The 27,452-nt window shown below is 38.3% G+C and overlaps 2 protein-coding genes across 10 annotated transcripts in view; one reads left to right on the forward strand and one right to left on the reverse strand.

Annotated features, from left to right (window-relative positions):
* Positions 1 to 501: 501 nt before the first annotated feature.
* Positions 502 to 6,485, reverse strand: dkk3a (dickkopf WNT signaling pathway inhibitor 3a). 3 transcript variants are annotated; one of them, XM_086070983.1, is made up of 7 exons: positions 6,402 to 6,485; positions 4,184 to 4,252; positions 4,006 to 4,065; positions 3,116 to 3,208; positions 2,601 to 2,745; positions 1,746 to 1,881; positions 502 to 884 (listed from the first exon to the last, which is right to left on the reverse strand). In XM_086070983.1, exons 2-7 carry the CDS (start codon positions 4,232 to 4,234, stop codon positions 797 to 799), a joined length of 573 nt encoding a protein of 190 aa, XP_085927109.1. In that variant the 5' UTR covers positions 4,235 to 4,252; positions 6,402 to 6,485; the 3' UTR covers positions 502 to 796. The 3 variants fall into 3 exon arrangements, with proteins under 3 accessions (XP_085927109.1, XP_085927108.1, XP_085927107.1); XM_086070982.1 differs by having other exon boundaries at positions 6,381 to 6,465; XM_086070981.1 differs by lacking the exon at positions 6,402 to 6,485 and having other exon boundaries at positions 4,184 to 4,416.
* The window catches only part of mical2a (microtubule associated monooxygenase, calponin and LIM domain containing 2a), a 39,797-nt gene continuing 17,500 nt past the window's right edge, over positions 5,156 to 27,452 (forward strand). For 2 of the 7 annotated variants that reach the window (XM_086070977.1, XM_086070978.1), the window contains exons 1-7: positions 5,156 to 5,655; positions 17,276 to 17,647; positions 20,710 to 20,917; positions 22,218 to 22,334; positions 23,374 to 23,475; positions 25,441 to 25,596; positions 25,700 to 25,800. In XM_086070977.1, coding sequence (XP_085927103.1) covers positions 17,384 to 17,647; positions 20,710 to 20,917; positions 22,218 to 22,334; positions 23,374 to 23,475; positions 25,441 to 25,596; positions 25,700 to 25,800 — 948 coding nt within the window. In that variant the 5' untranslated portion in view covers positions 5,156 to 5,655; positions 17,276 to 17,383. Of the gene's footprint in view, positions 5,656 to 16,513; positions 16,614 to 17,275; positions 17,648 to 20,709; positions 20,918 to 22,217; positions 22,335 to 23,373; positions 23,476 to 25,440; positions 25,597 to 25,699; positions 25,801 to 27,452 lie in introns of all 7 variants that reach the window. The other 5 variants (XM_086070974.1, XM_086070976.1, XM_086070973.1 and 2 more) reach the window with 5 other exon arrangements.

Below are 27,452 nucleotides of genomic sequence, written 5' to 3' on the forward strand. Positions count from 1 at the left end.
TTACCAAGCTCTATTACCAAAAGCCCATTGAGTCTGTCCCATTAATAAAACCTTACAGTCAGACCTAGACTAGCAACTGCATTGTTCCATAAAGCAATATGTAATTGTATCCCGTCTAAATTAAATATTAACTCAGGTAATTTATTCCAGAGCAGAACTCCAAACCTTTTTAACTTAGTTCACACTGTATATGAAAAAAAAATAGCACTTTTTGGTTACTTTTTCTGTGACCAGTTGCAAAAATATAATATAATGAATATGATGTTCAAGAGGACCCACATGACTATGAAAACGGCTACTGGGTCTTGAGTTTGACACCTGGGGAGTACTGGATTTGAGGAAGTGGCTACTTGCATGTACAAAATATTCAAATCTGTGTGTTCTGGTGGGATACAAGCACAAATCCAAATCATCCCATTGGGGTATAGTAATACCTCCTTCGCTGGGTTGTATAGTATACTCTGCTGATTACATTTCAGTGGAAAATGATTAGATTCCCAAAACGGTGTGCAGTACAATTTTATTGCTCTTAATAATTATAAAGCTTAAGTGCATAGTTCAAGCAAGGCTACGAACATTTCATGGAGATGATTGCAATGTGATGACTTTTAGGTGAGCAATCATGCAAGTTGACTATCTCCCATTGACGGACTTGTCAGCATCTGGTAAGCAAATAAAACTGAGTTTGTGTATTTTTTCTCGCATTCCAAGCGGTGGGTGAAGCTTTGTGATATTTGCAAACAGGAAGTGAGCGCAATTCCTGAGGGTCCAAGGAGAAACATGTGAATGAAGCATTTTAGAGGATGTAGTCTATGGCTGAGTACAGGCTGTCTGCCAGATCCTCTTCGCTTGAGTCGACCGCTCTAAGGCACATGGATCCTCGTCTGACAGGGGAGAGAGACAAATTCCAAGTTAATCCTCATAAATTCCCATGGAACGTTTCCAATTTGGAATATTCCCAAAATTACGCAGCTTCGCTTCCAATTCACTGGTGACTTTTGTCCCCCCCATTGCAGCCCTTGCTGAGCCCAAAACTTACTGATGGAAATCAAAGGTGGATATTATGCAGTGGAGTGGTTAGAACATCTGCCTCACAGTTGTAAGGTTCTGGGTTTGAATCTCAGCTCTGGCTTTCCTGTGTGGAATTTGCATGTTCTCCCAATGCTTGCGTGATTTTCTCCAACGTCCCTGACTAAATTCATTCCATGGGAATGTGAATGGGGATGGGCTGGCAACCAGTCCAGGTTGTACCCCGCTTCTTACCCAGTCTATTGGGATAGATGGGTGCCGGCGAATTGTAAATGTACAGTACTATTATTCCAATCATTTCTCCCCGCTGTGGCCAATAGATGCCACAAGATGGCACCAGAGCAATACTTTTCTATTAGGGCTTTGGCCTGACCACAAAAATGGGATATTCTCAGTGAATAATTTGGGTAAATAGAGAAAATATGTGAATAGAGTCTGAGGGTAGTGAAGTGAGAACAATAATGAAAAACACAACTAATAATCGGCGCTGGATGTTCTTGAAAGGGATTAATCGTGTTACTGAAATTATTGCCCAGATTTAGTCTGGAAAAGATAGCATTTTTTGTATGATAAATGCATGATCAATATGGATTATCATCAATAATGAAAATAGTTTTTTAATGTCTAAAAATAATAATAATAATCTATACAGTAGTGTATATCAAAGTGTAGCATACTATGCATAGAACGCAATATGGCCTTGGATGAATGCTCACCCAAGATGCTGGCAGTGGAGACCCCCAGCACAAGGACAATGTTTTCTGGGTGTGTCATCTTCCATCAGGTGGTCGGGGGCAGGAATACAGTGCTCGCGTTCAATTGGCTTAGCAGAGCAGACTGGGAAGAGGAGGGCTGAACACAACACGTTTTATACTTAAATGCTCTCATTCACACCCCTGAAAGGATTTATGCATGCTACATAAACAAACTCTCAAACCCAACTGAAATGCTCTCATAGCACCTCCTTAAACACTTTCAGACACTACTGAAATGTTTGAAAGCGTTTCTGAGTCGCTCACTACATATATTTTTTTTTGCTCACACACTACTGAAATGCTCTCACAATCACTATTGAAACACTCACACTCGATCGAAATGCTCTCACGATACTATTTAAATGTTCTCACACACTATTGGAATGGTCTCTTACACACTACTGAACCTTTCACAACGGATATGCTCACACACTACTGAAACACTCACAAACACTACTTAAATGATCTGACACTACTGAAATGATTTATGTATGCTACAGAAACATACATACATACACACTACTAAAATGTTCTCATAGGAACTCATGAAACACTTTCACACATTACTGAAAAGCTCTCATGCGCACGACTGAAATTAATATTTAAATTTTTAGTGCATTTCAGTAGGATTTCTGTGTGAGAGAATTTCTATTGTTTTAGTAGTGTGTCAGAGTGTTTTCGGTAGCACATGTGCAATGAGAGCATTTCAATAGCGTGTTAGAGAAAAAATTTAAGTATTTAAGTAGCGTGCGAGAGTTTCAGTAGTACGTGATTATGACTTATGAGCCCTCATTAGTTTGGTGCAGTGAGCATCACCTGCGTGGACGGCACAGCAGAGGTCCGGGCCGCACTGTGCCTGATGCTGACACGTGCTGCCGGCTTGTCCTTTGGTAGCATTCAGACTGCACTGCCCCCAAACGCACAAGTGCACACCGCAGCACTCCTCATCCTCAGTGCAGGACTGCAAGGAAGGACACACAAAGCAATACGGTCGAGCCGCAACGTTCATGTGCTACTTCAACTGTTTCAAGCAAATTGCAACCATCACTGCGACATCACGGTTGAAATGTGTCAGGGTGAACTTGTCCTCTTCGTCAAACAGTATTTCATATCCGTGTGCTTCGTTTTGCTGTTCATAATTATTTTTCTTCACAGATTGGTTTTGAGAAGTAGGTAGGTTTTACGATTTTAATTAAACACACACCACTAATAGCAATAGACAGTCTAGTTACTAAAAATACCTTTTTTCCATTCGGTCATTGTTATCCAACAATGTTTGGTAAAGCCCCCACAAGCACACCAATTGAAATCCTCCATCCCACTTCACTCACCACGTCGGTGCCTTTGCAAGGTTGGCATCTGGAATTTGGGTTCTCGCGCAGACAGTACCTCTCCTTCCCACAATCCTTAGCAGTGACGCATCCCTAAAACAGGCACATTTACATCAGGGGAGTCTCCCACAAGAAAAGAGCTTATCATGCAACTTAGAGCGCTTGATAATATTGTGTAGCTGATTTTATTTGTATTTTGTTCATATTTAAGGTCAAAATCCACTGACCAACTAATTTATTTAGACCCATGTGTGAAATAACATTATAAAAATCCAGTATAGCAAACAATTTTGATTTTAAGAAGTAGCGATAACATCTACTGGCTGTAGAAATGCTACATTATTACCAATATAAGAAAAAAAGATGGCACTGAAAGTATATATAAAGTCGACACACCCCCTTCCAAAGGTACGGATTTTTATAAGATAAATCATTTCACAACTTAAACCATTAAAAAAAAAAAATTGCAAGGGGAAAGTAAATGAAAACAAGTGAGAAACTTTGTTATATTCACTGTAAAAAAGAAAAGAAAAAAATAAGTCATAGGGATTTCCAACATGCGAATTGTGCAAACAAACTGAAATTTGAAGGAGTGAAAAAGAAAAAAGAAATGCATATTTTTCTTTACATGTTGATAGAGTGCAGTGCAAGGAGATTCTCCTTGTATTAGCTCGTATTAGATAAGGGGTGGACAATTCTGGTCTGCTGGTTTTTAGAGGTTTCTCTTCTCCAACACAGCTGATCCCAATGAACAGGATCATTATCAGGCTTATGCAGAGCTCGCTGATGAGCTGATCATATCCATCCAAAACCTGCAGGATTCCGGAATTTCCGGGCTCTCAGGGACCGAGTTTGCCCACCCCTACATTAGATGAACATGAAGGACTCACAGTTTCAATGTGGTTGTCCACCTCTGTTGACTGCACAAGTGATGTAGCAATGGTTGTCACCTGTGCGGAAGTACACATCACATCATGTCTTTATCACACACACACAAAAAAACACTCTGCTATGCATTAACAAGTTTAAATCCACATAAAAAATAATGCTGTGTCATGTTTTCCTTACTTGACGTTCAGGCTTTAGCTGCTCGTCCTCAGCCAGTTGCTCCACTTGCATCACCGCACGCTCCTCCTCCTGCAAATGATTGCTCAGGATGAGGTGAATTTGTGGGTGCAGCAACTCAGGCAGGATGCCATCGCAGGGTGCCAGTAGAGTTAAAAGTAGAAGGACGGCTTGCATGTTTGCACACAGCAGCATCTTCCTCACTGGTATGAGGAGGCTGCTGCACTCGGAAGGAGGAGGAGGGCAGGGCTTGATGCTCTGAGCCGCCACTGCGTCACATGACACTGAAATGCTGCACCTGAACTTTCTGCTCAATATTGTGTTTTCTAAGCTTGTGGAATGTAGACAAAGTCATACGGGAGCACGGCACCCGATAACATAGAAAGCACAACAATGGCAGATGCGGTTTTCATTGGAACTCAATTTGTCAAATCATTAGAAATACTCCCACAGCTCAGTATGATTTTATTTATCACCCGATACTCCATTTGGCGCACACCAACTCAACTTTGAACAATAATAATTATTATAAATACATTATGAATGTTTACGTTCAGCTTTCCCAACATTTTTTTTTAAAGTAATGTAATATGTTTACATTCAATGACCTAATTAAATGGGGACAAGTAAAATAGTCATCTGACCATAAAGCTGTTTATTTATTTGTAATTCTATTTAATTACATAATTTCTGTATCATACCGTTTTCTTAAATGAGAATTATAGTCTATAGTAGAAATTATTCATGTACTGCTGCTAGTTCCCACCAGGCGGTGCTATTTTACACAACAAAGAACGCTGCCATTCGCTCTCCTTTTCTCACACCCTTGCCGCTAGATGGTGAGACGTCGCATTTATTTTGTGTCCACGCGTGCTGCTGCCGCCGGCCGGGCCACTCTTTTTTCTTTTTTAGCTGACACGCTTGGAGTGTGTCACGTATCGTCGAAAGTGTTCATAAAAGCGAGCTAGCGCCATGTGTCGCACTAAAGTCATTAAAAACATCATAATCACCTCGGCTGCTCTGTTTCGAACTAATTTGAGGATGCGTTCAAAGACCGGTCAGGTGTACGAATTCGTAAGCGCTCTCTACTCTTGTAGTTAGGATGATGCGTTCAAAGACCAGCCAGCTGCTAAAATGCACCTTTGAGCTGTTCTAGTCTGTCTACTTTGGCGTTGAAAAATTCCAATTCGTTTTAAAAGAGGACACGGTCTCCCGTGGAGAGACAGCTGAGCTATCCGGGGCCAGAGGCGGCAGCTGTGGGATGTGTCTACGTCCGAGCGCCGCCCTCACACACCGGCTGACGTCCAGCTCCAAACACCCACTAGGGAAGTTGCTTTTTGACTCCGAGACATGTGAGTGTGAATTGTGTTCATGTCAGTAGTTCCGCCGAGGGTGAGACACCTGACTTTTCTGTTTAACTTTCCTCAAGACTTCATCATTATGAACGAAAGCATCTCCACGGCATTCACTGTAAGGTAAGTCGGGTTTTGTTTGTTTATTTGTTCGTTTTTTTGTTTTTGTTTTTTGGCGTTGTAGGTCTGTGGGTTTATCGGGATTTGGCCTCCTCTGATTTAAAAAAAGAAAAAGAAAATGCTGTCTTTTTTGTTTTTCTATTGATGCGTTTGTGTGCCACAAATCACTTCTCCAACTTAATTGAAAACTGGAGGGACAAGCTCTCGTGTCTTTTAAAATAATTTGGATTAGAATCAACGGAAAGCCGCATGAGCATTTATCAATTCAGTTGATATCCACATTATAAGGCATGTAGGTACTAGTACACACTTTGCCTTCACTAGCAGAACAACTTTGACATAATAATAGTTCAACGGCATTAGAGTACTTGACAAGTGCAAATAAATTCAACTTTTTTAACATCTAGCCGTCACTAGTGGTGCACTGTTGTCAACTTGTGGATATTTTATACTCCACTGATAACATGTAGTTGTCCTACTAGTATGCAAATATTTTCCCACTAGCGTACAGAAATGTTATAAAGTTGTTTTACTAGTGTCTCGAATTGGCTTAGTAAAGACAAAGTGTCCCAGGACACGGACCTACATATTTTTAATTAATGCATATTTGGAATTAATGCTGAAAGTTTGACTTCGTTGTGTTTCCCTACTAGTACATGGATGAGCTGAATATTAGATATCTTTCTTTACAAATAAATGACTCAGTTATGTGAAGAGTTTAACTGCACCTGCACAGCGGCACCTCTCACCCTGTCCTTGATGGTGGTGGCATATGCACACTAGTCTCCAAAGAAAGGTGTGACTGTGGTGTTGACAAGCTACTCTGTCAGCTAACCCAAAGACGGGTGCTGAGTGACAAGTCCGCTTGTTAATGTTTTCTAGAGAGACGACAGGTCAAAATCCAGCTACTGTTGCTCACAAAACTCTCACACACACAAACCACAGATCATGTTGCGCTGTCATATACATGACACAATGATTGCAGATGAGTCTTTTAGAACAAGTTTTATATCCGCACCGCTTTGCTAGTGAACTTTAACCTAGAATGATGACAGCAAATACTGTTGATGTTCTAGTTAATAAACTAATTCATAGATTTTTTTTTTTTTTTTTAAATCATATCAAATTCATGTTAAATGGGAGTCGGCACACACCTGCCACCATTTGAAGTCCCTGTTTAAAGTAAAGTGCCTTTGAGCAACCACAATTTAAATAAAGTTCAGCTGTTCTAGGGGGTTAGGTAAACCTTCAGGTGAGACACTGGCTTTAATGCAGCCTTCCAGTTTCCACCCAAACCCCTGTTTGGATTTTCGTTGATAAGGCCTGGAACAAATTGTTTCGCTTTTTTTTTTTTTTTTTTTTTTTAAATGTAACTCTGTAGTATGACTCAGTCGTCTCCTCCACATTTTCTGTCTGGGATGATTCACATGTCGTGCAAGATAAGGCGTCATATCTTGAGCAACCAATCGCTTAGTCAAGCACTTACTCTGTGTTTACTGCACAAACTTCCATTGGCCTCTTTGATTCATTCCACAGCAGAAGTGCTGGAATCCAAACCTTGTCCAACAGCCCGTATGATTTACTCTTGGACATGATCACCTCTTGTGTCCATAACCACCACTCAGCTGCTACCACAATATTTATGGAATTTCCCCCCGGTCATTCAAAATAAAGTTAGGGCCCATTAAATGTTATTATAATAGTCCTTCTTATTTAACGTTTTTTTCTGCCAAATGGCTGCCGGGTTCATGTTCAACACATGTTTCGTGATTAGTTTTTACTCTGATTTACATGTTTCCTTTTTTCAGTACACTACTTGCCCGGAGCAAAATTAATGTATGCAAAATCGTCTCAAGATAAAGCTACAAGGAGATGTCGTAGAACTCGAAACGGCTGTAACAACACAATTCGGTTGACATTTACGTTACAGAAGAGCTTTTTTCCCCTCAAAGTGCCGATAGAATGTAGTTTTGCAACCTTTACTACGAATCACCTCTATAGCATATTGTTATGCTAGTCTTGTGATTTTTTTTTATTTTTACTTTTAACCTTTTATCCGCACGTGTGAATGGAAATGACAAGCAGTTAAAAAAAAAATACCTCAAAGGCGTCTACTCGCATGAATCAAGCGGCAGGACTGACAAGTAAATGAATCGTAGAAGTTGAGTATTACATACACCCGTCATGCGGTGGCTGAAGTGGATGAATGCAGTCACACTGAGTTTCACGCAGCGCAATAAAGTGACCATAAGTGAAAGCTTGTGCTCGTTACTGCCAAGGTAGGAGTTGTAAACGTTCTACTTCCGCCCTGCAATGTTTCCTTCCTGGCTCGCTGTATGACACCAAAATGGGCTTGCCAATAAACAAGGCTGAAAAAACGATAGCAAATGTTGTCGTATAATTATTACGCGTAATGGTCACCACGGATTATTTTGTGACACGTATGCAGGGATAGTTTATAAAAAGTCTACACACCCCTGTTGAAATGCCAGGAAAGTGAACCATGAAAGTTAGAAGATGAAACATTAAAAAACGTTTCCTTTTTTTTTCAGATTTTTGAGAGGGGAATTAAAAATAACTGAGGTAATGTTGCAGAAATGTACACACCATTTTGGAACACTTCAGACCTTGCCAATCTATTTCAAACTCAAGGGAGTAACATATTTAAAGTGTCTGTGTTTAACCTTAGATCATTTTCAGATGTTCTAGTAGGCTTTCATGACATCTTTTGAGCTTTCTAGCAAAAGCCTGAAACAGTCTGGTATTTAGAACTGTTCACAATTCCCTTCACCTTGTCAAATGCCCCGGGTCCGAATGGCCAACCTCGAAGTACAGTTCTACAATCTACACCACCGCAAACTCAAGAAAAGCCTACTCAAACAGCTGACATTTATTTGCAGTTTATTAGAAGTACTTTAAATGGTGGCAGGTGTGTGCCGACTCCCATTTAACATGAGTTTGAATGGATGCGATTGGTCTACTCTGAACACAGCCACATCACAGTTATAAGAGGGTGTGAACACTTGTGCAACCACATGATGTCATTTATTTTGACTTCCCTTCTTGAAAAGTTAAACAAGCAAATAAATCGGATGTTAAATGTTATAGGTCACATTAATGTTGAAAGGGGGTGTGTAGACTTTTTATGTCCACTGTTTATTATGGGACTGCTGCGCAGCAAAGCAGGCACATATTACTATCCTAGAAAAACTGATTTATTATATCATCTTTCCACGTATTTTTCTGCAAAAATGCAGCCCGCGCCGTTGAACGCACCGGCACAAATGAGGTATCAAAAGATGCGGCTCTGTCTCTGAATCGTGATGTGTTCATTTTGAGTTACTTTTGCATAAAGACAATGTAGTAGTCTATAGTCTTGTTATAGTCACACAATAAAATTGTCTTTTGCAAAAAAAAAAAAAAAAAGTACCATGGGATGTTTTGGTTGGCCAGAAAAAATATTACGTTATTGTAAATAAAATGATTTATTCGACACGTATTATAATACATTAAAAAATATATATATTCAGGGAAACTAGACTTAGTGTTGATTGCAGTTAAACACTTGCCTGCCAACAAGTTGAACTTTATCCAATGTTTGTATCTTGTTTACATGCTCTCTTGTTGATATCTTTTACAGGTCATGTGTTGCAACCCAATAACACTTGTCTATTCTGAGCCTGCCTCTACTCATTGTTGACTGACAAAATTGTCTATTCTTGGCAAACGGTTGCGCCGGTGACCCCTTTACTGCTATGGACGTCTGCATGAAAGATTCTCACCAGACCTTGGCTTTACTTTCATGATCCTGTAACTGTTTGGTCCTTGGCGCCATCTTTATGGCATCCTGGTGCCAGGGAACTATGTTGACGTGATGTTGTCTATGTTCATTTAGTCAGGCGCGAGCAGTGTCTAATTGAAACAACAAGCAGCAAGTTTGGCAGATAGCAAACAATTCATCAAATAAGAGGTTTATTGCCACTCCCAGTTAAAGTTTACTGTCAAACTGAACGCAAATAAAGAGAATTGCGCATTGTGTACATAACCAAACCACATAAGTTATCTTAGGAAAGTCCCCTGGCATAATGCTAACACACAATGCCAACTGCCATAGACGGATGCAATTACACCTACAATAAACAACCTTCAACCTGTGATGGAGGGGGATTTATTGATTTAATCTTTGGGACAGTAGTTTTACTGCAGCATAATGATCTTAGAAAGATACTGACTTTATTTATCACTTGCAGAGTTAAATTTAACACTTTAAAAGTGTTTATATTGGTCCACACTAAATATGGTTGAAACAGCGCTTTTGAAAAATAACAAAAAAAATAAGGCCTGCTCTGCACACCTGAATAACTCTGAATGTGAAATTACACTTAGTGTTAAAATCAATTCCCCAAAAATTAACCGGACTCCATTTTTTTCCTGTGTATTTTATACTGCCCCCTAGTGGTCAGGGTTCCCACACCAGAAGGAGCAGCACAATGTCAATGGATGCTGAAGCATAAAATCATGATGCACAATGTGTTTAACTCATTGTATTCTATTACATTATTTTACTACTGTATGTTTCTATAAAGTATAATACTGTAGATTGCTGTTTTCTATCTAACAAAAGAAAAAAAGGGGCATTTTTGGAGGTATTGAACTGATTAATGGCATTTCCATTCATTTGAATGTGTGTGCTTTGAGTTACAGTACGAACGTGGTTTTGGAACGAATTAAAATCATAAGTCAAGGCACCAAAGCTGTTCATTGCCGCCTTTTGTATCATCGTATATCAAGACCGTTGTAACCTGAGGACCTCCCTGCACAATAATGATGAGTGCATCTGTGTGTTCCCTTCATTTATTACATGAAAATATGCTTTATCATTCGACATCCACCGTCGTTGTCCAGACACTCGCCCGATATCACTTCTGTGACCTTCATGTTGATGGACGGAGCCCGTTGGCACCGTGGTTGCTTATCAAGGCCAAACGGATGGTTCCTTCCTGGTTTTCTAAGGCCCAGTCTGTAATTACTTGTGGTGGCCGGCCGGCTGGCTGGCTGCAGCGTGTGTGTGTGTGTGTGGGGGGGGGGGGGGGGGGGTGCGTGCGCGCGCGCATGAATGTGCGTTTCCCAGCACTCCCAATGTTTTCCTTTGTGCCGTCAGCTTCCTATTGTATTCTCATGGTGATTGCGTCACTGCTTGCTCACTTGACGATCACGTCTCCGTCGTCTCCTGGTTTCTAGGAGTCGCAGTTTCTGTTGGATTATCTCCATTTAGGATGTGTCTGTTGGGTCAACACTGGTGACCTCTTTCCTAATACTACTACAAAGTATAATGTGTCCACAATTCTACTCTGGAGTCGTACTTTGTGTTTATTCTATAGGTTCCGGATTCCAGTTGATATTTCTTTCAGAGTGTTTGAAGGCTGCCAAAAGTTATCTGCTAGGGAAAAGAAGCATCGGGTTTACGTAACCGAGTCCTGTTATGGGCTACAGTACACCGGGTCTTATTTCCTGTTGGGGAGTGGATCTTTTGTTTTTCAATAAGCTTGTTAAAGAAGAGTACAGTACATCCACACAAATATTTGTTTTAGCTGCTGTGTTATTAAGTTGGAAGGTTCGTATTCGATAACAACAGACATGTTGAATGATGGGTAGCTAGCGAGCTAGATAGCTTCCTAGCTAGATTGTCTTTTGGTTGAAATGCTAACAAAAGGATTGATCAGGAATGTTTAAATACTAGTTGATCCATTAGTTGATGTTTTTTGTTTGAAATGCTAACAAAAGGATTGATCAGGAATGTTTAAATACTAGTTGATCCATTAGTTGACGACACTGCATATTGCTGCTAGGAGAGCACATAGACCTCGAACATAGTTGTTATAACTTTGTCCAATGAAAATTAATAATAATCTCCTAAAAAAGCTGCAAAATATCCAGGTGCAACCTGAGGTAAACCCCCGAAATGTATGCGTTATGGACCCAAATAAAAAATCGGTGATAGAATGAATGCGCAATAAGTGAACCGCCAAGTAGCGAGGGTCCACTGTATAGCATTTTTCCTTAAAATTGCCTGAAATTAATGACAATTTTCTGTTCTTCTGATTTGTAGTTCCTGATCATAAAACAGCTACAAGAGACCATTGCTTACCGATATCTTAAAATAAGGCTGGTATCAGCACATTACGCTGCCTGGTATTGGTACTCGCCCATCTTAAGTTAAAACCAATTGAATGCAATGAAGCTTAGCATGTTCATTGAAAGGAAAATAACGTTCTGGAAAATATATCTGAGGTTTATGCTATCGGGGGACAAAGCAAAAAATATTTTCGTCTGATATGTTTTTACAGTCAATCTATCGTTTAAAAAAAAAAGTGTGATAGGTTCTTAACATTCAACTTTTCTATGTTTTTTTTTTTTTTGGTCCTATTTTGGAGAGTAAAAATATGCTGGTAAATGGACTGATCTTATATAGTGCTTTCTACATCATATGGTGCTCAAAGCACTTAACAATGTGTCACATTCACCCATTCATTCACACACATATTCAAAATAGCCAATAATATTGGAACATTCAAATCTAAAAGAAAAATGTTAAATAAAAAGCATTAAAAAAAAAACTTAAAAAAATTATTTAAAAAAAATACAACTATTAAAAAAAGAAAGACTACCGGTAATCTTTTAACATTAAACTTTAGTTTTTAATATATTATGAGATTACATAGTGGGCAATGATGATGCAGTGACCCAGCCCATGGCATTTTTTATTATTATTATAAGATTTGCTTATCAGGCTGCCTCTTAGGGTGTTTCTCTAATTGGACACAATACATATTATCATTCTTGTAAGTGTTGGACTTGGGTGAAATGTGTCCTAAGTGTGTGTGTGTGTATCCGCATTCACTTTCCTGTGCATGTTTAGTCTATACTTCTGCACAGCAGTCCAGGTGCAACAGGTACATTCTTAACATTCCAACTCACTGTAAGCTGATGTGTCACGCATGCCATGTCTTTTATTTGTAGACGTGCCCCTATGGCCACTACTCTACCCATATATAACAGCTAATATTGTCCTTGCTTTTTGGTATTGATGTAAAAGGATAACAATATTAAATTGGAATTTTACAGCCTCGGGTCTTTAGGTACACTATTTAAGGATATTCAGAACAAGAATACAAAAAACTGTATAACTCATTCACTCCCAGCCATTTTCACTGAAGCAACCCCCTTCGCTCCCGGCTGTTTTACTGGATTTTGACTGATTTTGCAAGGTCCACAGAATATTCTGTTCTATTGCTATAAAAACATGGAACCTACCAACAACAACAAAAGATTAGAGTCTCTTCTTTAATCAGGTTTAAAAAAAGAAAGAAGTATATTTGTATCTGTTTCTGTTTTGCAGATATTAGCATTAGAATATAGGTAAGTTTCATCATTATTCACATTGCTGTTGAAAACATTGGCAAAAAGAGCTTGTTGTAACATGGCCCTGGCTAATCTCTTATACTCTGCTGCCACCTGCTGGCTACCATTGCCTTAAGCAACCGCTTCATGTCAGAAGCTGTATCAAAGTATAACTCATTCACTCCCAGCCATTTTTCACTGAAGCAACCCCCTTCGCTCCCGGCTGTTTTGCTGATTTTGCAAGGTCCACAGAATATTCTGTTCTATTGCTATAAAAACATGGAATCTACCTAGCATTAAAAAAAAAATACCCCCCCACTCACACACATACACACATAAATACATTTTGGGGAGTGAAGGACAAAGTATTAAAAAAACATTTACACGTTTCTGGGTTTGAATGAGATAACAAAGTGTTAATTTAACATTATGGATATTGTGGGTCTAGTTTGCAGTGGTATTCATCATACCCCAAACTGTCTAGTATGTAGTTAAACGCAAAGTCAAAAATTTACATGATGTTACTTAATGACCCAATTTTATGGCCAGTCAATGTCCAGATGCAAGAAAATGTATGTAAACACTTTGGCATCACCTGGATTTCTGTATAAATTGCCCATAACGTGTGATCTGAGCTTAATCTCAAATTCTTTGGTTTATTGCATTAAACAATATCCCATTGAGATGCATCATCTCATTTTCAAAGATGTTTTTTTTTTTTTACTTTGCACGATCAGGATTTTGGAGCAGATCACTGATTGAGGTAAAAAAAAAAAAAAAGATAAGCGGTCCAATCAGAGTAGGTAATAATTAAGCTAATTAATTTAAAACAATTTGCTAATTTACTAGTCAATCTCCACTATTCATGGGGGATTGGGTCAAAAATTCACAAAATTCTACCAAATAAGTGCAGTGTAAACAAGTCAATAAGTCATAAATCAGATTACGACAATAATGCAAACAAGTCTGTGGCTTTATTACTTCAACTTTTCATGTTTCATGAAAAGGTGATACGTAAACATTTGGACTGCACTTCAAGCACTGAATTTATCCAGACAGGCACTATCTAAAAAAATGACTTTTTTGCCTATGAGGCGAGAAACGTGACGGCGTCACCCAATGAGATGTTTAAAATCGACTTTGTAGGAAACTATCCGACGCTGTGAGACATTTCACGCTCCAGCTGTGATGTGTGCTGTGTATTCGTCTGTCATTAAGTCGTATTTTTACAGCCGTGCTGCGGCCTCGCCGCGTCTGCCCGCAAGTGACTTTTCCATTCTGTCAGCGTGCGATGGTCACGGCCACGCTACTTGAATTGAGATGATCTCGAGTTATCGAGAGCTTTGACTTGGCTGAGGCGACATTCGAGTGGTAGCGTTTCATTAGCCTCCGTGCATATGGTTCCACTCATTTGTACCCGTTTCTCGTTCCTTGGATTGAATAACAAAAACTGTGAGAGCTGTCAACGGGACTTTTTATGAACATTCTACAACAGCCGAGAGACTTATGAGCTCTGGTAATATTGAGAAATAAATCAATTATTAGTGGGTAGTTAAGAGTTCACAGTTGCTCAACAGTGTGTTGTCTTAATCACTTGTCTGACTTCACTGTGATGGATGGATGACGTCGGCATTAAAATGTTAGAATGCTCTTTTCCCACCGCTCGTGTCATCACGTATATTGTAGATGGCTGGTGGTTGAGTGAAATCCTTTTGTAACATTATTGTAGTCTAACAACAAAGGTGACACAGATAGCAGCAAACAAGATGACAGTATCCAATTTCCCATGGTTATTTAAAACAACCGTATAGCTTTGCCTTATGCAAAAGTGAGCTAGCTTAATGCTAACAAACGCTGCAAAAAGCCATAGTCAAGATAACAAGTATTATTGATATCAGAACACAAACAGTGAAACAACTCATTAGACGAATAATATATATGTACACAAAAGGAGCGGCGCAATGTCTAGTGAATTGAAGTAAAAATTGCATCAAAAACTGTTCTTTACATTATTACACTATTATTTATTTATGTCATTACTGTATATTTTTATAAAATAATATATTACTGAGTGCTATCTTTCTTATTCAAGCAAAACTTTTCAGTTTAAGTTGATCATGGCGGCGCCATATGGACAAAAGTGTTTTGCCTAAAGGAAGAGCACATTGACCACATCGACTTCCGTCTTTGTACGAATGGGGACGTATGCCGTAATGCCGTCAGCACATTTGTATTTTATTGTGTGTGGCAGGAACCTCCTCATTCAACTTGTCGATGTTTTTATAGCTGTCAAAATGTATCTATTAATCAACAAGTAATCGATTATCAAATTAATCTATAACTATTTTAATAATCAAGTAATCGTTTGGAGCCATTGTTTTTTAATTAAAATGGTCCAAATCCTCAGATTTCAGCATATCAACAGTAATTGTTTACTGGTTTCTGTAGTCGTTTGTGTGTTTAATCAAAATAAGACATTTGTAAACATCTGTTTTTACTTTGGAAAACAATGACCAAACCGGTAACATACCTGTAGTACATCAATCCCCCTCTTTTTTTTCTTCTTTTTTTTATCACTATACAAAGTATGAAATAAAAACCAATTACTGGTTAATAAACAGTAATCAGGGAAAAAATGCTTTTGTAATACACTTTAATGCAAAATTTGATTTGATTAATCGATTGAATAATCAATAGATTAATAAAGTCTAAAAATATTCATTAGTGGCAGCACTATCATGTTTTATCAGAAGAGTTATGAACATATTTTATGAAGTTTGAAAAATGTCTTGTGTTACTTTTAATAAACAAAAATACTGAGGTGGTTCACATTTAGGCTTGCAACAAGTTGGAAACTTTTTATGGAAATTAACATTTGACTTCACCGTATGTGGTTTAATGGTAATATACTGGAATGAATGTGAATAAAGCAGGAATTTCCCAAATTGAAATAACTCTTAATAGGGAAAATATATCTTTGCATATTCCTGACTAAATCAGTCCTTTCAGCGATAGTGTGTGTGTGGGGGGGGGGGGGGGTGAGCAGGGGTTGCTCTCCTGCTGATGGGGCATATCAGAGCTGGTTGAGGCACGTGGCGGAGGAATGTGCTCTGGCTGTGTTTGAATGTCTGCTCTGAGAGGTGAAAGGTCTTGTTTGGCAGCAGGGGAGGTCCACTGGGACAATGGTATAATTATATGAAGCGGGCTTTGTCTTTGAATTGGCGGCTCGGGTTTGCTGGGTGCGCGTGCTGGTGTCTGGCTTAAAAGCTCTCTATAAACAGTTTCATTGCACCGTCACCTGAGGCCCAGGGCGGGGTGGACAGTAATAGGGGATTACTTTGGGTGTCTGTGTCCCAAGTAGCCGGCCCATGTGGCATCATACCACATTGGAATATCAAAGGTTTACACAAGTTGCAGTCTCCACCTTTTTGTAAATTCCACTTTTTTTTTCTTTTTTTAGGTCTGGCTCCGATTTTCTGGCAGCACGTTCAAAACACTTGATGGTTGACTGCGGGGAACACAAAAATGAGTTCTAACGTTTCAAAACCGTTGCACACGAGGCAAGTGTGTTTGAGGAACCATTTGTTCTTTTTGTTTTTTACACTAGATCAAAACAAGTGTAACTAGTGAAGTTACATGTTTAACAGATTTAACAAATTTTTGATAGGCCTAAAGTGGATATAAAAAGTCTACACACCCTTGTTGAAATGCCCGGTATTTGAGATAGTGAGATAGATATTATAGTTGGATACTTTATTCATCCCATGAGGGAAATATTATTATCCTTTGCAGAAAAAAAAACCCATAATACTGCAGCTTACTCAACCAGTTATCTGTATTATGCTGCCCCCAATGGCCAATGCATGCAAGCTAGTAGGAGCAGCAAAATGGCCATGTAATCGAAGTCTTTAACATTTTCTGTGTGTTTTTTTCTAAATTACAATGTTAAAGTGCTATTTTAAAAAATACTTTAGGCTGGAACAGATAAATGGAATTTCCATTCATTTCAATGGGGAAAGATGATTTAAGATGAGAGTTTCGAGTTGGCGTGGCCACAGAAAGAATTAAACATGTATATGAAGTCACCACTGAATTAGGGCGCCCGAGTTTTTTTTGTTTGTTTTGAAAACCCAAATATGGTCACCGCTGCAGCAATGTAATGAAGGCGTCTCTGGATTGTTGGCCACCAGATGACATCAGACTATGTGTCTTTCCTCCTCAGACTGGGCATGCCGGCACGGGCCAAACAGAGGGTGTAGCCACATCTGGCAGAGCGCTTGCACGAAGCACGAGCCTCAGCGCCCCTAAGCGTCCGCCGCCACCGTCGGAGATGGGAGAGACGGAGGACGAGAGGGAAAGTAATGCCGGGAAGCTCTTCGAGGACTTCGTCCAGGCTTCCACCTGCAAGGGAACGCTGCAGGCCTTCAACGTCCTGTGTGGACAGCTGGACCTTGACCCGGCGGAGCACGGCACCTTTTACAAAAGTCTGAAGGCCAAGGTCACCTTCTGGAAGGCCAAAGCCCTATGGAGCAAGCTGGACAAGAGGATGTGCCACAAGGAGTACAAGAAAGGTGAAGCCTGTGTAGGCACCAAGGTAGGATTAACAACAGCTTCATGTTGCATTGACTACTGGTAGGATGGTAGCAATGCATACTCTTTGTTTATTCACACTATATACAGTAATTGTTTCATGCTAAGGCTCAGTATGGTACTACAAATGTGTGCACATCTGGAAAAACTTTAAAGTGTTTTCACAGTTGCGTCTGAAATAGGCATGTGACCTCATGCTAATCCATCCATGCCTGACTAATTAAAATGTAGTTACTGTACATTGCTGTATAGACCACGGACCAACTGGAAAGTGCAGATCCACCAAAGGCTGCAGAGAGGGAGAGCTATCTATCCATCTATCCATAACAAACGGCATCTGGGCAGATTGTTACAGTCAAGTGACAATTCATCTCATTTTAAAATCAAAATCATCAGAAATCAAATTACAGCGATTTAAAGTCCAATGCGATTCAATGAGCGGAGAGATTCCTTTCACCGAGTTAATGACGCTTTCAGGAAAGGTGGGCAGTCGAATTGGGCCCCCTCGGATTGTCCCACTTCCGACCTCAAAGTGTTTGAGGCAATTGTAAACAAGAAAGATGGTCGATGATGATGATAAATTGTTTGTTGTTCTGGTTAATGCAGTCAGTCCAAATCACGTTGAGTTACGTGACGTTACCTACTTTGAATAACTAAATTAATTTTATAGTAAATAAAGAGATACATATGTTTATAATTGTGTAAATTACACCTGCCATTCATTGTTTGTGTCTCTATTGTCGAGTGACGTCAGATTGACGTTGAAGCCGGTGGGTGATTTAAAGGTCCCAATTTACGGTAGACACATTTTTGCAAAGAACATTTTTTCCCTTGAGTTCCCCTTTTAACATAAAAAGGTTTCAAAACAAAACAGTTCTATCATACTTCAGGTTTGAAGTTATGAGCCACAGAACAATCTACTTGTACATGACAAGTAAATTGTCTGTGACTATGTTTTATGAGAACTTTAAAAGTGACCCATGACATCACTCAGCACTTAATGATACTTCATTGCTGTCAAGGACGTGATGTCATCTGGTTTTACGACGCAACCTCGCTGGTGGGCTGGAACGCTCGGCGAGAACCGCCGAGCTAAAGGGGTTTACTATTGGTGGCAGTGGACATTATAGGTTACAGTTTCTGCGCAAGGTTTCCTCTGTGACGGTGAGATTGCAAGTGGGACAGGAAGTGCGGTTGTCCTGACTCAGCAGATGTGCAGGAAAAAGCCTCTGACGTGGGGAAAAATACACCAGTCGGTGGAAACAGGATTAAATAAACAGAATGGTTGTGTGTATCAGTGATAAGTGACATTTTGTGACTTTTCCACTGAAACCCCTTTTGGGTTTTAGATGAACTTGTCAAGCTGGTAGCAGGCCTGAGCGGACAGTGTGTCTGTCACCTGTGCTGTTTGACACCTGTAAATACGTCATGCTGATAACCTCTGGAAGCTCATGATGAAACATAATGTCGTCACCCTTATCCCCTGTGGAACAAGATGGAAAAACATAGTGACTAAAGCCAAGTCATCACCTGCAGCGCAAAGATCATTATTATCAACACAATTGTTGATGGTACACAAATGGTATCTTGAGTAACTTACTAGTGAGTGCCCCAATTTATGAGTTGTTTGTTTGTTTGTTTGTTTAACGAGCCGTTGAATCCTTTGCTTTATGTTGTCTGCCAAAATCAGTTACAATCAGGGTTATAATAGTTTGGGATTTTTCATTAGAATTTGTTTAAATTTAGTTTTGACTTCTTTTTTTTAAATTCAGTTTGTTTTATTAGTTTCTAGTTATTAGTTTTTATTCTAATTTAATTAAATTTTTTATTTTTCTAACCCTTTTAGTCCGTTTTGTAGACGTAAAATGTTTTTTAAATTTTGTTTATGATTTTTTTGTTTTCAATTTTAGTTGTAGTTATCTCTTTCGTTTCAGGTACATCAATGCACTTTCAGTCGTTAATATAATGACACAAGTAGTCAAACACACAAATGCAAAATGAAAACAAAATTTTAACCCGTTTTAAAGTACAGGTTCAGGATCCTTTACGGAGTATCAAGGAATATTAGCAAAAATTGGCCAATTAAAAAATTTTTTTTTTATTTTTTATTTTTTATTTTTTCCCGCATGGACACATTACAACACAGGACATTACAAACATTGTCCCTCCAACAACGTTGGATAAATTGTTGTAAAACAGTCAAATGTTCTGCTTGTAATTCATACATTTATTGTTGTAAGCGTTAAGGGACCAAAAAATAAGTTATTATCGGTTCTTTAAATTTTATTCTGACAAATATTGAAATCGGCATCCAAAAATCCACACTGGTCTGTCCCTATTTCTGTCAAACTACAGACTTTCTACTTTGAGGCCTTTTAAATCTATCTGTAATGTTACAAAAGCAAAGAAGCAAAAAGTCCGGACGGGATTGTTCAATTTAAAAAAAACCCTGCAATGTTCAGATCCACACTCCATGAGCGGTTGTCTCAAACCTACTGTTCATATTAAATCCCTGGATCCTTTCAGTAGCTAGGAAAACCATTCAACATTCTTTTCATCCTGCACGATATCCCAAAAGAAAAAAAATGACATACTGTTGAACCATATATAGTTGTGTTTAAACGTTTAGAGGAAAAAAATAGGGAAAAAAACGAGTACAGCACACTTGCGTCACTTCTTTTGATCTATTATCCAAGAAGCTGATGTCATGTTTGGGCCCGGTTCTTAGACAAAGACAGACGCTCATAGCTTCACGCAAGGTGACTTCATGCGCTTTGTGGCCGGCACATGAGTAGAGCAACACGTCCGCTAATGTTGGGATGTAATCATGGCTCATGCTGATACAAGATTTTGGCAGATGTTTGTCTTGGCAACGTCTTCTAATCTCTTCTTTTTTTGTTTATGCTGATGTCATGTCTTTTTCCTAAGAGGTGCAACAGTGATGATAATCTGCACGTGTGTTTTAACACTTAAACCGACTGTCATCCCAGGAGGAAAATTTGCACTCTTGTGTGTGTGTGTGTGTAATTAATGTGACGCCTACTTAATCACAACTTGTCCTCCTAGTGCCTCATCATCGGAGGAGGTCCGTGCGGCCTGCGTACGGCCATCGAGCTCGCCATGATGGGGGCCAAAGTGGTGTTGATCGAGAAGAGGGACTCCTTCTCCAGAAACAACGTGCTACACCTTTGGCCCTTCACCATCCATGACCTGCGGGGCCTCGGGGCCAAAAAGTTTTACGGCAAATTCTGCGCCGGGGCCATAGATCACATCAGTGAGTTTAGCACTCCATTATTTGGTAGTCGGGGTTGGGAGTTATTCCAGCTGTGGTATGTTTTACAGTTACTCTAAAATTACATAATGAAACGCAGTCCTGCTGAAAAGTATCCGGTCAACAAATAGTCTTGTTGTTTTAATGACTGTTTTCAAAGTAGTCCGTTTGAAATGATACATTGTAGAGCATTTTCTTTGTTTGATTATCTTTGCTTTTGTCATTGTGAGTTTAATGATCATGCAGGGGCTCAACTGCATATATCTACAGTATCTATGTCAGTGTTTGCCACAGATTTAAAATCTACTTGGGTGGGTGGACTTTGGCGGTGGGGATGGGAGGCGGGTTGGTCTCAGTCCTGTTACTACGTCTTCTCTAGTCTCACGATCCAATAGTGAGTGACGGTGAACTAACGTTACATGCGGTATATACTGTCGCGACATGTTTTTTTTCTTCTTTTTAAATATATTTAATACATTTTCTTGAAAACTTCTTGGGTGGTGGCCAATTTACATGGGTGGCCTGCCCAAGTATTAACATGGTGTGGGGAACACTGTATGTGATCAAGTGTAGTGCAAGGGAAGGTCACTTGTTTTAATAACGAGACTATGAAATGTTTCTCGCCGTTCTATGATTGCTAAAACAACTAATTCTTTGCATAGTGCTGTTTTTCCATCGTTTTCTCTTTCCGACTAAGAGAACATAGCTAAGGAAAATTAAGTAGATAAAAAGATAACAAATGTACACCAACATTACAGCTCATGTCAATTGTACTTTTTGTATCAAAAATTCAGCTCCTACCAATGTAGTAATGCTTGTTTTTTTTGTTTTTATTAAGTGTGGCTAAAATGGGGCAACATGCAACACTGTATACACTTATGCTTGAAAGTGTATGTGAACTTACGTAGTATGTTGAGAAAAAGGCAGTCCAAAATACTGTGGCGATTGTTTTGGTATTTTGGGTTGACATAAGTAGAGATGGACATGTGAATTTTGAGTGCCTTTGTTCACTTCAGTAGTTATCAGTGACAAGCAGTTAGTTAGCCATCCTACATCCCAAAATTCCATCTTCCTTTTGGATAGGTCGCTGGCATGGCCGCTTTAGAGTGCCTCGTTGTCGGCCGTGAGTGTGCGCATGTCATGGAGAGAGAAGGCACAAGAGTGAGGGTTAAAAACATAAAAAGTCACGATAAAACTTGACGGTTAGTCTGTATAGAGTATATATAGACATAATACCACCACAAAGTAAAGTAATGTTCCTCACCCACACTGAAGTGTCGGCTTCTGAACTGTGTCTTAACAGGTATCAGGCAGCTGCAGCTGATACTGTTGAAGGTGGCCCTCATCGTTGCAGTGGAGTTTCACATCAACGTGGAGTTTGTCAAGCTAGTGGAACCTCCCGACAACCAAGAAAATGAAGGTATGCGTCAAGGATTTAACCTTGACCTATGCATACTGTTTATTTTCCACAAACATACCGAAAATGGGAGAAATGGGAATGTATTTTTGGATAAAATGTGTCAATTAAGGCACATGTATGATCATACTGTTTGACGCTTTTGAGATCCCCCATTACCTTTCAAAGGCCAACAGATATACGTTTCTTTACATGACTGTTTCAATCTTCCCTGCGAATACCTTTCACATAGCACGGCTCATAAAAATACTCAAAGTACACGACCTGTACACTTACTGTTTGTAAAAGATTCACGCACACAGGAACTTTTGCAAATGTGGTGGAAACACAGACAGACGTAACTATATCAAGCGCCCCACTGCCACCTATCCCTTATGGAATATATGCATTTATGATACAGTTTCAACATGACCACCATTTTGCTGTAAAATGTCAAAATAAGTCACTTTTGACCCAAACTGTATGTAAGAAATCCATCACCTCCATGTTAATGAATGCTTCCTATGTATGGGGGGGGGGGATGCAGACATCACACACAGCTTCATTGTGTGATGGTAACAGGAGGAACAACTTGACTGGCCACTCCCAAGTTTGACTTTAACGCTGGCTTCTAGCTGTAACATCAATACGCTGATAACAACAAGAGCCTGGCCTAAATTTAGACGTACTTGTCCCCCCTCTGCCGCGGCTTAGCCGTGCCCTTAATATCCTATTGCACAACAAAATGCCAGGTTCTTTCAGTGGGCCTCACAGTCTCATGCAAGCACTCAAAACGAGTTTCTAATAGAACGTGTCTTGAGATGAGCAGTTTTGCCCTTCTCCTTGAGATCATACTGGAAAGAAGCATGGCATTCACTTGAAGGTTGAATTCATACGCAGCGTCCCTGAAGCCAAAGTATGTCCTGATCAGCTGACGCTTCTCACGCTATGTGGCCATTTTGGTCTTTGCCAAAGGAATAAGGCACAAAGAAGAATATTTATATAATGTGTTTTCCCTCCTCCCATTCACCCTGATCGCTCTGTGGTCGTCTTTTCTTTTCAGGGCCGGGGTGGAGAGCTGCAATCCGACCCGCTGATCACCCCGTGGCTGACTTTGAGTTTGACGTGGTGGTGGGGGCCGACGGACGCAGGAACACGCTGGAAGGTGAGAGGATGAAGAAAGAAAAAAGTTGGGCAGTGTCCACGCCTCAGGGGTGTACTTTTACTTGAAAGGGACGAGGGGACAATGACTCTTATAAAGTTACCACATGAGATCCAAACAAAAAGAACATCCAAGACTCAAATGTTCTTTTCCCACCAGGACTGGAATCACATGGTTGGGATACTTTGTTTAACCAAAAATATGTTTGAAAACAAGATGAAACGGTAGATTACTGCTGAATGAAAGTTTTATTCGTCTGGTATTTCCAATACAAGATTACATATTTATCTCCAATCCAAACTCATGAGTAATAACAGATTGGAGTATTTCTAAACATATGCTACTCCTATTAATTGTAATATATTAAAAGTAACCATACATTTTTCTCTTTGCTTATCCTCACTTGCTATTAATTACTCTTATTATTGTTAATGCTGCCATATGAATTGAAATAAATATTAAAGAGGCTTCAAGATGTTTAATTCTAGTCCCAGTTGAAGTTTACTGCCATAAGAAACTAAACTAAGAATTACACATTGTGTATTCAAATAAGCACACAGCATTGACCTCAGCTAAAAAGTAATGTAGAACTTCATAAATGAGCTAATGAATAGAAACTGTGGCAGTGATTTTACATAACAGATATCTGAAGTTCTGAACACAAATGGTACATTAACACATGCAGACATGTATTCTTCTTTATCCTCTGAGAAAAACAATTCATGTGGTTAGCTGAATCATAGTAGCTGTGAAACTCTTCTGTGTTTGTCTGCATGATACTGCCCCCGGTGGCCAAGTCTCTCATACCAGAAGGAGCCACAATGGCATCATCATGATGCGCACACTGTTCCATTCTTCCCATTTTATTTAATAATGTTATTACTGTGTGTGTGTGTGTTTTTTTTTTTAATGAAGTACCATTATACTGTATAATGCTAGTTTTCTTTTTAAAAACAAAAACATTACGTAGACATATTTTTTTTGTGAGGAGACCAGGAAGCATTAATGACATTTGACATTTTCTCTCTAAAATAGCAAACACTAAAATAGGATTAAAAAACACTTATACACTATATACAGTCTACACAATTTTCGAGCAACCAAGCCATCCACCCATCAGAAACATACAAGTGTGCCTGTGTGAGGTGGTAGCGGTCACATTGTCAAAGCACAAAGGATCCCAATACATAAATAGAATCGAGATAGAATTGAGTGGAGCAGCTGATGCGCGCTGGAGCCTCTCCATAACTTTGCATCACTGTTTTTGGACTCTCTCAAACTTGCTGCTTGCTGTGGTCAACCCAACAAGCAATACACATCTGAGGCTTTTTCCTAAAAAGGTCACAAACAAGACTTTTGGCTCATTCTTTCGTTATGAAGCAGCTCAGGAGAAATGAGTCAGTCTGAAGCAGGTCTGTGGGCTAAATGTGGCAAAGCAGCCCAAAATACATCCAGACATTTTTGGGCAGATTTTTTCCCCCCTCAATGAGGATTCTGTTAATTTTCAAAGGTTTTAGGGGGAATTTATACTTTGAGAAATGGACATTTAAAGTGACACACCTTCATGTGATTCAGTAGGTTTCTTCGTTACAAATGTAATGACTTCACTATTCTGTTCTTTTTAATCTGAAGTGTATAATTGTGCTTTAAAAATATTACATTTAAAATTCTTTACTTTTAATTGATTTATTAGTTGTGGTGATTTTTGTTTATTTACGTCAGAAAAAGTATAAAAATGTTTAGAATCACTGATCTAGTGTTCAAGTCTAGACATGCTTTGTTGCTCCTTATATTAATCGGTGGTCCGGCTCAAAGATATTGCTCTTGTTTTTATAAGCTGTGTAAGCCGCCTGTGATCCTGAAATAACCACCTTGTGATTAGCCTTTAAGACTACTCTTCCCATACACAAAGCCACAGGTCTTGTTTGGTTTCCCTACCATTTTTACCTCTTCTTTTTTCTACGACAGGTTTCAAGAGAAAAGATTTTCGCGGCAAGCTGGCGATCGCCATCACCGCTAACTTCATCAACAGGAACACGACAGCGGAGGCCAAGGTGGAGGAAATCAGTGGCGTGGCCTTCATCTTCAATCAGAAGTTCTTTCTGGACCTCAAAGAAGAAACAGGTGGGGGAGAGGAGATCTGTGATGCCTTCAAGGTCACGACTCAGGTTAATTTTCTGCTTTAAGGATGTGTTCACAAGCGTCCGGCACGCCTGTGTTTTTGCAGGCATTGACTTGGAGAACATTGTGTACTACAAGGACAACACACACTACTTTGTCATGACTGCAAAGAAACAGAGCCTGTTGGATAAAGGAGTTGTCATAAATGTGAGTTCATTAAATGTGCATACCAAACTACATAACTTCCTGTTTGTCCATTTAGCATAATTTTAACATAATTTGAAACTGCATTGATGGTTAACGGGGTTCACATCGATATTGTTAGTTATAAACTTTTAAACAACTTGTATTTGAACCTTGGATCATAATGCACAAACTCTTTAGTTATTTACACACTTATTTCAGATTTTATTTTAACTCATTTGCTCCCCAAAACGTATAAATATGTTCTATTTTAAATATTACCATGGTCCCAAAAACGCATTTATATGTTTGTTTCCTGTTTTTTCTGGGTTTTTTTTTAGCTAGAGCATACAGAAGGCTTTGATGCAGCTTCTAAACTGAAGAGAACGCTTGAAGCAATGGTAGTTATTACAAAAACGGCCAGCAGGTGGCAGCAGAGTATACGAGATCAACCAGGGCCATGTTGCAAAAAGCTTTTTCCCTCACTATTTTAAACAGATTTGTGAACAATGATGAAACTTAGCTATATTTTAATACTAATTGCAAAACGGAAACCGATAGAAATTTATTTATTTTCTTACTTTTTTTTTTGATGAAAGAAGAGACTCTAATCTTTCTTTTGGTAGGTTCCATGTTTTTACAGCAAAATAACACAATATTCTGTGGGCCTTGTAAAATCTGTCAAAATCCAGTAAAACAGGGGGTTGCTTCAGTAAAAATAGCTGGGAGTGAATGAGTTAAGCAAAAAGAGTACCATTAAAAAAGAAAAAGAAAAAAAACTTATTGTTTTTATATTGTTGTGTTGTGATTTTTGGGTTTGTTTATTAAAATTATATAATATATATATTATATATATATCATATATATATCATATATGTATGATATATATCTATATATATATATATATATATATATCATATATGTATGATATATATCTATATATATATATATCATATATGTATATATATCATATATGTATATATATCATATATGTATATCATATATGTATATATATCATATATGTATATCATATATGTATATATATCATATATGTATATATATCATATATGTATATATATCATATATGTATATCATATATGTATATATATCATATATGTATATCATATATGTATATATATCATATATGTATATCATATATGTATGTATATCATATATATATATCATATATATCATATATGTATATATATATCATATATATCATATATGTATATATATGATATATATATCATATATAATCATATATATAATCATATATATCATATATATCATATATGATATATATATATATATATATATATATATCATATATATATGATATATATATATATATATATATATATCATATCATATATGATATATATATCATATATCATATATGATATATATATCATATATATCATATATCATATATGATATATATATCATATATATATCATATATATATATCATATATGATATATATATCATATATATATATCATATATGATATATATATCATATATATATATCATATATGATATATATATCATATATATATATCATATATGATATATACATCATATATATATCATATATATATATCATATATGATATATACATCATATATATATCATATATATATATCATATATGATATATATATATGATATATATATC

Source organism: Leptonotus elevatus, chromosome 3, assembly GCF_054856555.1.
Source record: "Leptonotus elevatus isolate MCC_2025b chromosome 3, RoL_Lele_1.0, whole genome shotgun sequence".
Classification (NCBI taxonomy): domain Eukaryota; kingdom Metazoa; phylum Chordata; class Actinopteri; order Syngnathiformes; family Syngnathidae; genus Leptonotus; species Leptonotus elevatus.

Excerpts from the sequence above, each read along its gene's own strand:
- dkk3a (XM_086070981.1), bottom strand. The coding sequence starts at position 4,375 with ATGCTGCTGTGTGCAAACATGCAAGCCGTCCTTCTACTTTTAACTCTA. Across the intron at positions 3,209-4,005 it reads TGGACAACCACATTGAAACT|GGATGCGTCACTGCTAAGGA; the intron begins GTGAGTCCTTCA and ends TGCCTGTTTTAG. Across the intron at positions 1,882-2,600 it reads CTGCTGTGCCGTCCACGCAG|CCCTCCTCTTCCCAGTCTGC; the intron begins GTGATGCTCACT and ends TGTTGTGTTCAG.